This window comes from Camelus bactrianus, chromosome 2, assembly GCF_048773025.1.
Source record: "Camelus bactrianus isolate YW-2024 breed Bactrian camel chromosome 2, ASM4877302v1, whole genome shotgun sequence".
Taxonomy (NCBI): domain Eukaryota; kingdom Metazoa; phylum Chordata; class Mammalia; order Artiodactyla; family Camelidae; genus Camelus; species Camelus bactrianus.
In genome coordinates, this window is record NC_133540.1 from 19,262,993 (window position 1) to 19,277,143 (window position 14,151).

The 14,151-nt window shown below is 42.0% G+C and overlaps 1 protein-coding gene across 4 annotated transcripts in view; it reads left to right on the forward strand.

Annotated features, from left to right (window-relative positions):
* The first annotated feature begins 305 nt into the window (after positions 1-305).
* The window catches only part of TMEM144 (transmembrane protein 144), a 37,065-nt gene continuing 23,219 nt past the window's right edge, over positions 306-14,151 (forward strand). The window contains exons 1-5 of one of the 4 annotated variants that reach the window (XM_010955494.3): positions 307-525; positions 6,676-6,853; positions 8,951-9,073; positions 11,055-11,154; positions 12,665-12,745. In XM_010955494.3, the coding sequence (XP_010953796.1) occupies positions 6,745-6,853; positions 8,951-9,073; positions 11,055-11,154; positions 12,665-12,745 (413 nt within the window). In that variant the 5' untranslated portion in view covers positions 307-525; positions 6,676-6,744. Of the gene's footprint in view, positions 526-548; positions 923-6,675; positions 6,854-8,950; positions 9,074-11,054; positions 11,155-12,664; positions 12,746-14,151 lie in introns of those variants that run through there. The other 3 variants (XM_074376676.1, XM_010955495.3, XM_045517058.2) reach the window with 3 other exon arrangements.

Sequence of the window (14,151 nt, forward strand, 5' to 3'; positions counted from 1 at the left end):
TCTGAGGGCGTTTATAAAGGATTCGTGATCACAGGTGAAATCTTGTGATGTCACAAGAGATGCTAGTAAACATCTGCGGTTGAGATGACTTTCTTGATATTCGGCAAAAAAAAAAAAAATCAGCTTTAGTTAGTTTTTAACAATTGTGTGAAATTCTTTGGCCTTTTGTTTTATCCGTAAACAGTACACATCATACCAAGCTCTGGGACATGTGGAGAGGGTGACAGGCTCAGAGTGCCCTCAACAGTCACCTCCTAAAACACACAAAAGCCTTTCTGGTTTGCTGGTTGATTGACAGAGGCCCGATGACCTCACACAAGTCACGTGACGGTGCGGCTGCCCAGCTGCCAGGAAGGTGGTTTCCAACCTGCGGCCCCGGGTCAGCCCTCCCCTCCCCCAGGCGTGCAGGTGGTCGTCTCCGCAGGAGGCCACGGTTGCCCGGGCCACCCAGGGAGCCGTGGGAACGAGGCCTCCAGGTCCTGCGTGCCAGAGTCCTGCCCTCGCCTCCTGCCCGCCCGAGCACAGGTAATTGTCCCGCGAGAAGTCCAGGCGGGCCGGGCTGAACGCGGAGGGAGTGGGGCGGGTGCAGGCTCGGCGCCGGCGCGGGGGAGGCGGCTGGCGCCGAGCAGGAGCGAGTTTGAGCCGCGGCAGCGCAGTGAGTACGGCGGCTCCGGGAAACCCAGCAGCTTTGCCGGGAGCCTCGGATGATTTTGCAAAGCATGCTCGTAATTTAGAAAATGAAATAAGATAACGTAAAAATCAAGGCTCAGAATAAGTAAAATCAAGCGCTGCTCATTTTAGCCAAGACACCAGGGGAGCTTGCCAGGAGATTTGAGGAAATTAACATGAAACTAAAACCGAAATCTTCGTCGAAGTGGAACAAGCAATATTGATCAGAACACACCGAATACTAACAACAAAGGTCTGCAGAGAAGTTTAAATTGCTAGGGGAGATTTGGAGGAAAACTTTAAATTGTTGGGAGAGGTTTAGAGGAAAAATACTCATCAATGAAACAAAAGCACTAGAACAAAAATAAATAAATATAGTTTAATAAAGTATCAGTGGATACTTAAAATAGCCATTAGAAAACTAGTTTAATCTAAAATATACTAAATTAATTTAAAAGTTATTTTGAAGTAGTTTGAGATTTGTTGACCGGACAGGTTTGCATTAGAAAGCATTGGGACCAATGTGCTAACGTGATACTCTTTTTCTTTTCCACAAAAATGTCATTGATTTAAAAAGACTGTTCCTTAAAGGTAGTAAACTTTGCCAACCCAGGATGATATTAGGTCACAGGGTTTCTGAAATGTACCAGAGGTGCATGCAATAATGTTCATTTACCTGCAAGTAAGAACTTTAAGTAACACTGGTTAATGTTCTCCCAGCAGTCAAAATGCAGCTTTTGATCTCTGATAAACACACCAGAGGGTTCTTTCAGTGAAATATGAGAGGTTTAGGGCTGCCAATATTCGTCAGTAAAGCCATCTTTTCACTAACATTGCTAATTCTCAGGGCTAGGCGTTCTCTTAGCAATGTGTTTATAAAGGTTTTGTTTCACTTAGCTGATTTTGGTTAAAATGTTTTGTTTTAAGAAAGCACACAAAGTTTCAAACAGATACCTTTCTTACTCCAATTTATTGATCACTTTTGAAGTTACCCCTAGTTTTGGTTAAACCATCTTTAATAATACCAAAGACCATAAATTGTAAGTAGTTGCACATTTAAAGTTCTCTGCAAAGAACATATAAGGAAGAGTATGTGAAAAAATGAAACACCTTTAAAGTAAATATTTATCATTGTAAGATAAAGTAATAAGGAAAAGTGATTTCAGATATACTTTATTCAATACTTAACCATAAGAAATTATCACTGTCATATTCAGTTCGGGGGGAAAAAAGACTGGATTATTTTCAATTCCATTCCAGAGGACCTATATCGAAAAGTGAATGAACCAAAAGGTCAATGTGCAAAACATGATTTCAGAATGGTATCAGGGTGTGGCTCTGGTTACCTCCTGTGATAAAAATGACTCGTGGTGTTGCTTTTTCCTGTGTACCTTGTGCAGCTAAGAAGGTGGATTATGTGCAAAAAAGCCTTTTCTGAATTATCTTATGAAAAATGTCTGATTCTTGGCTGTTTGGGTTTTGGTCCTTTTCTTTGTGGAAAACTGGAACTTCTGAATAAACTTAGCAGCGTTGTCCAGTAGAACGTTCTGTAATGATAGAAATCTGTATATAATCTGCACTGTCCAATATGGTAGCTGCTGGCTCTATGTGACCATCAAGCACTTGAAATTTAGTTACATAACTAAACTTTAGTTAATTTCAGTGAGAATTTCGTTACCCAGATGTGGCCAGTGGCTACCAGATTGCACAGACAGCTGATCAGCTGCTTTCCTTTGTCCTGCTGACTGGCTGGTAGAATTGTGAAAGAGACACTGCTGACCTTGTACTTTCTGGGAGTCCTGAAGATGTTTTCCAAGAGCTTTAATTTTGAAGGGATTTAAGAGATTCTAAGGTTTTTGTTTTTCATTTTTCATGACATTTATTGTTTTCTTTCTCAATTTACAAGGGCTACTTGTTCATTGCAGACTACTAGAAATACATAAAAGCATGAAGTAAAAAATTACCATCACCTTCCTCACCCTTCAGAGATCGCTGTCTTCAGTATTTTGACACATTTTCTCCCAGAGTGGTTTTTTTTTTCAACTGAAGTATAATTGACCTACGACACTATGTTGGTTTCTGGTGCACAACACAGTGATTTGGTATTTCTGTACATTACAGAATGATCACCACAACATGTTTAGTTACTATCTGACACCACACAAAGGTATTACAATATAATTCACTGCAGTTTGCATACCGTACAGTTCATCTCCATGACTCTCTGATTTTGTACCCCTTAACCCACTTACCTGTTTCACTCAGCCCACAACCCTGCTCACCTCTGGTAACCACCTATTTGTTCTCTGTATCTATGAGCCTGTTCTTTGTTATGTTTGTTCCTTTGTTTTGTTTTTTGGATTCCACATATAAGTGAAACCACACGATATTTATCTCTCTTATGACTTATTTCACTCAACATAATACCTTCTAGGTCCATCCACGTTGTCGCAAATGGCAAGATTTCCTTATTTTTATGGCCAAGTAATAGTCAATTGTGTGTATGTGTATATATGTGTGTGTATATATATAATATATTTTTTATTCATTAAGCCATCACTGGCACTTAGGATGCTTCCATATCTTGGCTATTGTAAATAATGCTGCAGTGAATATGGGTGTGCATGTATCTTTTTGAATTTTAGGGGTTTTTTTGTTTTAGTGTTTTAGTTTTTTTTTAATTTTTCAGAAAGGTACCAATAATTGGATTTTGTGGATGGTATGGTAGTTCTATTTTTAGTTTTTTAAGGAACCTCCGTATTGTTTTCCACAGTGGCTACACCAAGCTGCATCCCCACCAGCAGTGTAGGAGGGTTCCCTTTTATCCACAGCCTCTCCAGCATTTGTCATTTGTGGACTTTTGAATGATAGCCATTCTGACTGGTGTGAGGTGATACCTCATCATAGTTTTGATTTGCATTTCTCTGATGATTAGTGATGTTGAGCATCTTCTCGTGTGCCTGTTGGCCATCTCTGTCTTCATTGGAAAAATGTCTATTCAGGACCTCTGCTCAGTTTTTAATTAGGTTTTCTTTTTTTTTTTTTTTGGCATTGAGTTTTATGAGTTCCTCATATATTTTGGATACTAACCTTTTACTATCTTCTCTGATTTAGTAGGCAGCATTTTAGTTTTATTGATGGTCTCCAATGCTGTGCAAAAGCTTTTTAATTAGATGTAGTCCCATTTTTTTTTTTAATTTTTTGCTTTTGTTTCCCTTGCATGAAGAGACAGATTCAAAAAAAAATTGCTAAAGCCAACGTCAGACAGCGTACTGCCGGTGTTTTCTTGTGGGAGTTTTATGGTCTCAGGCCTTACATTTACGTCTTTTATTCATTGTGAGTTCATTTTGGTACATGGTTTGAGCAAGCAGTCCAGTTTGAGTCTTTCATGTGTAGCTGTCCAGTTTACCCACTGCCATTTGCTGAAGAAACTTTCTTCTCCCCATTGGAGATTCTTGCCTCCTTCCTCATAGGTTAATTGACCGTCTGTGTGTGGGTTCATTTCTGGACTCTCTATTCTGTTCCTTTGATCTATGTGTCTGTTTCTGTGCCAGTACCATACTGTTTTGATGCCTGTGGCTTTGTAATTTGGAATCAGGGAGCATGATAACTCAAGCTTCGTTTTTCTTTCTCAAAATTGTTTTGGCTCTTCAGAGGCTTTTGTGTTTCCATACAAATGTTGGAATTATTTGCTCTAGTTCTACGCAAAATGCCATTGGCGTTTTGACAGGAATTGCATGGAATGTCTAGACTGCCTTGGGAACTATAGTCTTTTTAACGATAGCCTTTTGATCCATGAGCATGGTATATCTTTCCCTCTGTTTGTCTTCAATCTGTTTCATCAGTGTCTTATAGTTTTTCAAGCACAGGTCTTTTACCTCCTTGGTTGAGTGTATTCCTAGGTATTTCATTCTTTTTGATGCTGTTGTAAATGAGATTGTTTTCTTAAATTCTTTCTCTGATAGTTCATTATTAGTGTATCCTGCAACTTTGCTGAATTCATTTATTCAAAAAAAAACTATTGTTTTTTGATGCATTCTTAAGGTTTTCTGTGTACAGTGTCATGTCATCTGCAAGCAGTGACAGTTTCACCTCTTCCTGTCCATTTGGATTCCTTTTATTAATTTTTTTTCCTTCCCATTGCCCATGGCTAGGACTTCCAATACCGTACTGAATAAAAGTGGTGAGAGTGGGTATCCTTGTCTTGTTCCTGGTCTTACAGGAAATGCTTTCAGCTTTTCACAGTTGAGTATGATATTACCTGTGGGTTTATCATATGTGGCCTTTATTATGTTGAGGTATGTTCCCCCATACCCACTTTGTTGAGAGTTTTTATCATAAATGGATATTGAATTTTGTCTAAAGCTTTTTCTGCATTTATTCAGGTGATCATACAATTGTTATTCTTCAGTTTGTTCATGTGATGCATCGCATTGATTTGGAGATATTGAAATAGACCTGCATCCCTGGGAAAGTTCCCACTTGGTCATGATGTCTGATCCTTTTCATGTATTGTTGAACTCTGTTTGCTAATATTTTGTTGAGCATCTTTGCATCTATGTTCATCGGGGATATTAGCCTGTCATTTTCTTTTTGTGTGATGTGTTTGGTTTGGTATCAAGGGGATGCTGGCCTCACACAATGAGTATGAAAGCAGCACTGACTCCCTGGCCTGGGGCACCAGAGGACTGGTGACAGCTGGCCTTTGGGTGGGGCTGGGCCCCACTGTCAGTAGGCTAGTGGGAGGACTTCAGAATGGTGCTTGCTAGCACCAGTGTCCTCCTGGCAGAATGATTTCCTAAAAATGTCTATTGCCAACATCTGTTCCCCAAGGTGAGTTTCAGTTGCCTCCTGCTTCTCCAGGAGGCTCTCCAAGATCAGCAGGTGGGTCTGATGCAGGCTCCTTTCAAATTACTGCTCTGCCTTGGGTCAGGGAAGAGTGGAATCTCTCTTTCCTCTAGCCCTCTGGTTTTCCCAAACACGTGTCTCGCTGGCCTTCAAAGCTGGAAGTTCTGAGAGTTCATCTTCCCCATGAGGGAACCCCGTCTGGGGAGACCAGTATAGGGCTTGAATGTCTCACTCCTCGAGGGAATCTGCAATTGTGATTATTCTCCCATTTATAGGTAGCCCACCCAAGGGTGTAGGTCTTGACTCTACCATGTTTCTGCCCCTCCTACCCAACCCCTAGTGATTCCTTCTTTATATCTTCAGCTGTAGAAGATCTTTTCTGCTAGTCTTCAGGTCATTCATACATGCTCTGTAAACAGTCATAATTTTGGTGCACATGGTGAGCTTAGGGTCTTCCTACTCCACCATCTTAGTCACCTTCAAGAGGCTTAGGGGATTATTCAAAAGTTCTTCAGGAGATTCTTCTGTTTTTGTTTTTGTTTTTGTTTTTTTAAGTTATAAAGATAGAGAGCTCATGAACCATTTAAACTACACACTGAAGGGTGTGTACCACTGATCAAGAAAAGTGCCCTTACCTCTAGGGGATTGTGAGTACATAGCTGAAAGTGTGCTTACATTCATGTTTCAAATATTCAAGGAGATTTTGCTTGGAAGGCACTGATAGTTGTCATAGTCTGCACATGTGCTCTCTCCTTTGATGGTCACAACCACCAGTTGAAGTGAACAGAATCCTGGTCCACAATCATCATTCTACCAGTCCCTGTATGCAAGAGAATTCCTTTATAATATCATAAAAATTGTATCCAGGTCTTAGAAGAAGTTAGGTTTTCAAACTCTGAAGACAAATTTGTTTGGTTTTCGTTCGCTTTGTAGGTTAGTGATCAAGAAATATTTGTTGAGAAAATAAACGAGAAAATGAGTGAATTAATGAACATGATTGTGAACATCATACATCATTTTATAATGTCCTAGCTTTTTATCTGGAAGAAGGACTCTTACCGTACATTTGAGGAGCTCAGTAAAATTCATGTCTGGATCACAGCTTATTCGTGGACTCACCACTTCTTAATTGTTTCATTTTTATTTCTTTCATTTCAGAAGCACTTGAAAAGCACACCAAGTCTCAGGTGAATCAGCTGGCCTTTGGGTCTGGCAGTAGTGGGAACCATGAGCACTAACGGGACAGACCTGACCGCTGGTTTCATCTGCTCGTCTGCAGCCATCCTTTTGTTTGGCTCCAACTTTGTGCCGCTGAAAAAATATGATACTGGCGATGGTAATTATTTTTCCTTCTCTGTGAACCTTAAATTGTTTTTAAATGGGGAGTTCACTTCTGGGGTCTTTTTAAAATAATGGTTATAAAAATACATTTTTTTTGTACCTGGTGCCAAATGAATAGAGCTTAAAACCAATCATTTGAGGATGTGCATGCCAGGTTATCCAAGCGTTCAGTATAGGATACCCTTCAGACTGCGTTTCATAGTACAGCTGGGATGGGGGTAGCTTTTTAGCCATATCTGTTATGCTTACAAAAGAAGGAAAGGAGTCAGTTCTGCTAATAACACTTGTTTTGCAAACACAAATTTCCGACACAGCTGATGTAATAGAGAACAATTTGGGCATCACATGAATTTTGTATCTGCTTAGGTGCAGTTTTGCCTCAGGAACATTAGGTGAACACAGAAAACTACACCCAGATGAAGAAAGGTGCAAAGTACGGCACAAAATGTGCTCACACACCCCCTCTCACACACCCACTGGCTCTGTTAGTACCACATCTCTCCACTTCCAGTGTTACGAACCTCCTTCACCACCTTCACAATAACTCACAAGCTGCAACACTTCTGATGATCACTCACATGAGCAAACGTCAGGTCTTTTCCAAAATCCAGTGGCGTATTTATTGCAGCATTTGTGAATTTCCTCACCACCTAACCAGTGTAAAACTGTGCTACCATTTTTTATTAGACTCTTATCTTGCTTTAGTACGTTGCTGATGAAGTTTTTACGTGTTATGTCCTTAGCCCCACTTTCCACGCAAGCTCTGCAGGTTTTATCATGTGATTTTACGAAGTGCAGTGATTTTTTAGGAACACACATGTCACCGCGCAGTAGAATTGGCTGTAATGTGAATTTTAGGGAAGCGGAAGTAATAATTCTCTTTGTCTACCTGCCGTTCATCTCAGAGCTGGGGCAAGGAGTTGGGGATGTGATGGTACGCACCTCTTGGGAAGCATTGTGCTATCATCCCAGTTCCCCCATCTTTATACAACTTAGACGACAGACCTACAAATCTTGTTCCTCTAGAGCCTTGCTTCTTCTTCCCTTTAGAGTTAGAAAAAGAATGAAAACAACTGAAAAAAAAACCCAAAAAAGCATACTAATGGGTAGAGGATATGGCTTTGGGGTTGGGGGTGCACGTTATGAGAACTGTGTGATCCTGGGCAAGACTTAACAGCTCTTTTGTTCTCAGTTTCTGATTTGTAAAATGCAGAACTTGTAAAATGAAGTTCCCTTTTATCTCCGTGCTCCTAGTTTTTTGGTTTTTTTTTTTCTGTCTTCGAGGTTAACAACTTCTTTTTTTTCCTCTCCTCCACCAGGAGATTCAATGTAAAGTCAATAGAGTCAAAAGTGCCCCATTGAGTTATAACTGCCTTAGTATTTCTCCCAATGTTGACTTTTTCTTTATCCTTTTAATCCCTAAACCCTCTTTCTGAGCCTCAGAAAAGTACAGATATACTTCATATCACCATGTGATGGCCAAGTAACCGGCAGATGGCAGCCCAGTGCATGGAAAGTAGATAAGCCCTGACCTAGAAGCTAATGCTCGATTTTGGAACACCTGACTCATCGCCGACACCCAACTCTAAGTGCACGAGGCCTCCACGTGCCCATAACTGGCCTTAGTTTTATCCCAAAGAGCCACTTGGGAGCCCCACGGGTGTAAATTACTCATGTGCTATCCTGAAGTTCTTAGCGCCCTGTCTTTGGTGAGGAATGGCACTGTTGTCACATCTGAATAAAAATATATAGACTTGGTCTTGCCAGTCCTCTTTGGTAGAAAATTCTAGATTCCTGCTAAGCAGGAATGCACTGCATAGAGCAAGCTTCAATCAAATTGAGTTCAAATTCCAGCTTTACAAACTGTTAGCTATTTGAATGCATTCCTTCATCTTACATTGATTTTCTCTATCTTTGAATGAGGGTTAATTATGATTCATAGTAGTTGTAAGAATGATAAAAGATGTGCAAAGTGTTTGGCATATAGGTGTTCAATAAATTGTGGCCATCCTGTAATATCTCCATGATCTTCCTAAGCACTAATTTCCTTCAGTCAGTTTGAACCACTGACACCAATTTCTTTTATTTCCAGGAATGTTTCTCCAGTGGGTACTTTGTGCGGCCATATGGTTGGTTGCCCTGGTGGTCAATCTGATATTACATTGCCCTAAGTTTTGGCCTTTTGCAATGGTTGGGGGCTGCATTTGGGCAACAGGTAATGCACAATGTAATTTATCCTTTAATCATTTTCTACTGTGATCAAAATAAATATGATTCATAATAGAAGGAAACAGCACAAAGAGTAATTCTAAATAATCCCTAGTCACAGACACTAGAATTTAAAAATTTAGCTTCTTTCATAAATATTTTTGGTACATTTGACTCTTTCCTTTTAATGATTTTTTTCTTGGTTCCTGGTAGAAAATTGTCATAACAAAATTATTATTGTATCTTATATATGTTATTATATAAAATTATTATAGCAAAAATGTTTTACTTGCTCTCTGTCTGTTCAAGCATAACTCATATATTAGTCTAAGTGCTCTGACCTTTCTTTCTCCAGCATGTTGATCAGAAAATATTTATTAAATAGTCATCTCTACTAATATCATTTTTAGGACGTGTTCTCAAAAGCAGACAAACACAGACACATTATCGTTTCAGAAGCACAGGCAGAAAGACCAAAGCAAACAGTCATCTTCTCTCTGTTGCCTGAAATTATATAACTAGAGTTTGTGCTTTTGCTTGCCAATCAGGAGTGTGTCTTCTCTGTTAATATAAACACACCCCAGGATAGCTTTCTTCTCTTCAGCAAACAGAATCCCAAGTATCAGGGATCTCTAGAGGTACCTTGATTAAAAGCAAATACATTTTAAAATGTTAAAAATGTACTGGGTACCCAATTCATTTGAAGTAGGTACAGAATTGAGTGATTTAATGATGTTCATGAGTTGGAGGACAAACTTTTCAGTTTCCGTTGGAATTTCCATTCCTGTACCTCACTTATACCTTAGTACGATTCTGATGATCACGTCTAATGGGAGAGGGAGCGGAGGAAGCAGCCATTCACCCTGCAGGTCCTGACACCCACCGTAGTACTTACATCCCCCAAGCAGGTTCCACTGGGAGTCAGTGGAGGAGGGTCTAATTTGAGAAGCCTTGCAAATGCAGATGCCGTAGGGCACGGTAACTGACTGGGTGTGGGCGGCGGAGGAAAGGGAGGAGCCATCGGGGTTGCAGGGATCTTATCACAGGTGGTTGGGAGAGTGGTGGCGCCACTGACACGTATGAGGGAAAGAATGTGTCTCAAAGGGAAAATGATGAGTTCATCTTGGGACCTTTTGAGCTTGAAGTTCCCGGTGTTCCCACAAGTAAGGGACATCTGGTTGGAAATCTCTTATTGGCCCCAGAACTCTGGAGACGGTCCAGGCTAGCTCTGGGAGTATGTGTCTCCAGCTGATTGCTGAAATCATGGAATGAGTCAAGTGCTCAAAGAAGAATATAGCAAGAGGAAGAATGTGTTCTAGGGAAAATATTTAAACAGCACCTACATCCAGATGGTCTGATGAGAAGGAGCTAAAGAAAGAGAAAAACAGGAGGGAATTCAGATAGGAAGGCATCTTGGAAGCCAAGAGAGGAAACCTTCCAAGAGGAGATTGCAAGTCTGAGGCCAGTCAGCTGAGAGGTTAAGAACTGAAGAAACCGACCATGAGTTTGGCCCTGAGTGACCCTCAAGAACACAAAGCAGTGGGTTCTGGACTCCAGAAAACAAGGCAGTGAGCACGGGAGAGCGAAGTTGGGGGTCATATTGGGCCAAGGACCCCGCCAGTGGTGGGCCCTGGTTCAAGTCTAAGCGGATGGTCACAACTAATTTTTATCATTGACGGGCTTCTGCAAAAAGCCATAAAACAGAGCCCCATGTGAAGGATGGCGAACACAGGTGCAGTTAGGGAAAGAGCTAACTCCACATTTTCTTTTCAGGATTTTGCCCTAAGCCTGGTTCTCTCAGCAATCACAGTCGTGAGCTCCATGCCAGAAAACACGGCTATTTTATTTGAAAAATGAGGGATTGTGCTTTACTAAGTTTGTCCAAATCCCAAAAGCTCTCACTGAAGTTAAAATAAAAATTAATTCAATTTGTAAATGTATTTTCTGTAGTTGAAATAACACCTTTCTTTTTTGTATCCCACCTACAGGGAACATTGCCGTTGTCCCAATCATCAAAACCATCGGGTTAGGCCTTGGCATCTTGATCTGGGGATCATTTAATGCCCTAACCGGCTGGGCCAGCTCCAGGTAACACAAGGAAACTGTTTCCCTGCATCCCCACCCTCTGTAAGGCGAGTGCTAGGTCCCGGCTCACTGAGCGGAGCCGCACAGGGCTCTCCCCGCTCCCAGAGATTCCATCTCCTCCCAGAGACACGCACATCAAACGTGCTGCCTTAAGGTCTAAGGAAGTGATCTCGCCATCTGACCAAGGAAAGGTAAAGAATCCTCTCTAGCAGAAGTAGGGACAGAGAAAGGGCACTGGTGACGCATTCTCCCCTTCCATTGGGTGACAATTTGCCAGGCACGTGAAATGCACAATTCTCATCCTGTTTTCCCAAACATACGAGGTGAGCACTATCCTGGAAGAGAGCTGATACACGCAGGGGTTGGGGAACCTGGGAGAGTCACAGAGCTCATAAGCCAGGCTCAAACCCAGATCTTCTGGTGCTAAAGCTCATATTCGTCCCTCCAGGGTCTGGGCCGGGGTCAACAAACAGAACACACCCGTTGAAGTAGTGTCTGTGGCTGAGCTGAGTAGTTGCGAGAGGCCACCCGGCCCCCAACGCGTAAACTCTTCACTCCCTGGCCCTTTAAGGGAAAGTTTGCCAACCCCCAGCTCTAGAGCTGAGCTGTCCTGTAGAGTTTGTGGCAGCCACGTGTGGCCACGTCTGTTGAAATTTAAACGAATTGAAATGTGATCAAGTGAAACAGTCAGTTCCTCAGCTGTACTGGCCACATTTCAGGGGCTCGATAGCCTTGTCCGGCCGGAAGCCACCCCAGTGGCCAGTGCAGCTGTGGAGCAGCCCCACCGGCAGGGAGAGTCCGGGTGGACACCTCCGCCCTCCGTCAGCGTTCAGATTCACGTTCGAGTTGAGTCTGGACCAATGAGTAGAAGGAGGCTCTTCCTCTGAGGTTAATTTTTGGGCTCCACTTCCCACCCAAAGCCCTGCAACAACCTCCATTATAACAAAGCGAACTAACCTCCAACACATTCTTTCCTGTCCTTCCCTCATTCCCACGCTGCTGTCAACAAGTTCTTTTTTCTTCTTCTAACTTCCTTTTCTATTGCCCCTGGATGCTTCCCAGGGATTGTCGGTAACGACCACCACAACATCAAGGCATGAAAAAAGGAAAGAATTTAAAGTGATGCCAAAGAGTAAGGAATTTAACCAAGCTCCTAACGTCTATTTCAGATAATATACAAAATTGCAACCAGCCAATCAGCATTCAGCTGGCCACTTAGTCTGTTTTCCTTCCTTCTTCCTTAGTCTCATGACAAAAAGGACACTCACAAGTACTTGTACAGATACTAACTTTTTAATCTTCATCAGAAATATATAAGGTAGGTATAATTATCCCCATTTTAACCATGGGAAATTGAGGCACAACTGAGATAATTAACTTATCCAAGTCACAGTTAGTAAGTGAGGGACCCAGGATTTGAATCCAGGGATCTGACCCGGAGCCCCGGCTTTAAACACTGTGATGAACACATATTGAACCAGATCTGCTTTGACGTGACTTTCTCCATTTCCAGGTTTGGCTGGTTTGGGATGGATGCAGAGGAAGTGTCCAAGCCACTGCTGAACTACATCGGAGCTGGGCTGTCAGTAGTAAGGTACTCGGCCGTTTCTAATGTTTAGCTCTTCTTCCCAACACTTAGAATGCTTCTTAGAGATCCTGATGTGTTTACAGTTTTCCACCCACGTCTCATACATCGACACGATTTTTTTCTCAGAGTTTTCGTTGATGCTGACAGACTTGGCCTCAGAGGGCAGAAGGTAGCAGCACTGGGGGTCGGGAGCCCCATCCTCATGACTCAAAAGCTCTGAGACCCTGGGAAATCATTTAGCTCCTGTGAACCTCACTTTCATTATCTGTAGTACTTAGAAAGTCATCATCTATAGCTCCCAGGTCAGGATCAAATGGCCACTAAAGTATGTTGCAAACAAGAAAATGCTCTGTAAGTCAAAGTTATTATGCTGGCTTCCTGATGCCCCAGAAAAGCCAGTACCCACTCGCTCTCCTTATTCCTCACGGACACTCTGCTACTCAATTTCCAGTCTCCTGCCACCTTGCTCACCTCTTCTCAACCTGCTCAGATAACCACTCTCTCACCTGTGAAAACACACACGCATGTAAATACCTGTTTGGGGCTGGATCTGTGTCTAGCTGTACACGCTGTATGAGTGCGGAGGAGGATGACTTTGAACCTCTGTATGGCGGTGTTCAGTCAATACAATGGCAGCAGAATTAGGTCACCTCCAGTTCAGTCCCCTGTCCTCTTTGGGCTTCATCTGTATTTCCCGTCCGTGCCTTGCATAACGGACAGCCCTGCCGGCAAGGATTTTAGGGCTCATTTATTTTTCAGGGAGAGAACACGATATTTCTCTTCCTCCGCGATGATAGCTTTTCCCCAGCCACGTTCGCAAACAATCTCTTTGTCATTGAAGTGTTGCCTTAAGAGAGTGCTTCCAGGCCAATTGGAGAAGAAATAACATAGATTATTCTAAAATAGCAGATTTCTTGACATTTGGGGTGAGAGGCAATTTTGTATATTTTGGACGATTCATGGAGCCTTCTAGCTTCAGTTAGCTCTCTCAAAATCAATTTCTTTACACCCCAGAATTGTAATGGAGAGCACCCTAGTTTTGACTTAATGGTAATTTAAGGCCCTTTTACTCAGTCCATCAGGCATTGTTTTTCTCCATATTTCTTTCTCCTCAAGAAAGTGTGCAGTCTCGAAAATTACAAATTCTTTGTGTTCTACCACATTTATTTGTGTGACCTTGGGCAAACCACTTAATTTCTCTAAATCTGGTTTTCTTCATCTGGGGTTGAAGTGAGGATATTAATTGCATCAGCCTCCTATGATTTTTGAGCAATAAATGAAATAAAACTGTGTTCAGTGCTACATACAGGGCTGGCTGCATGGCCGATGCCCTGCATGTGGGGTCATTTTAAGCAGAACAGGCGCTCTTTTTATTAATAATTGTTTCATGTGCACCTGCTGTCCCCTGCTGT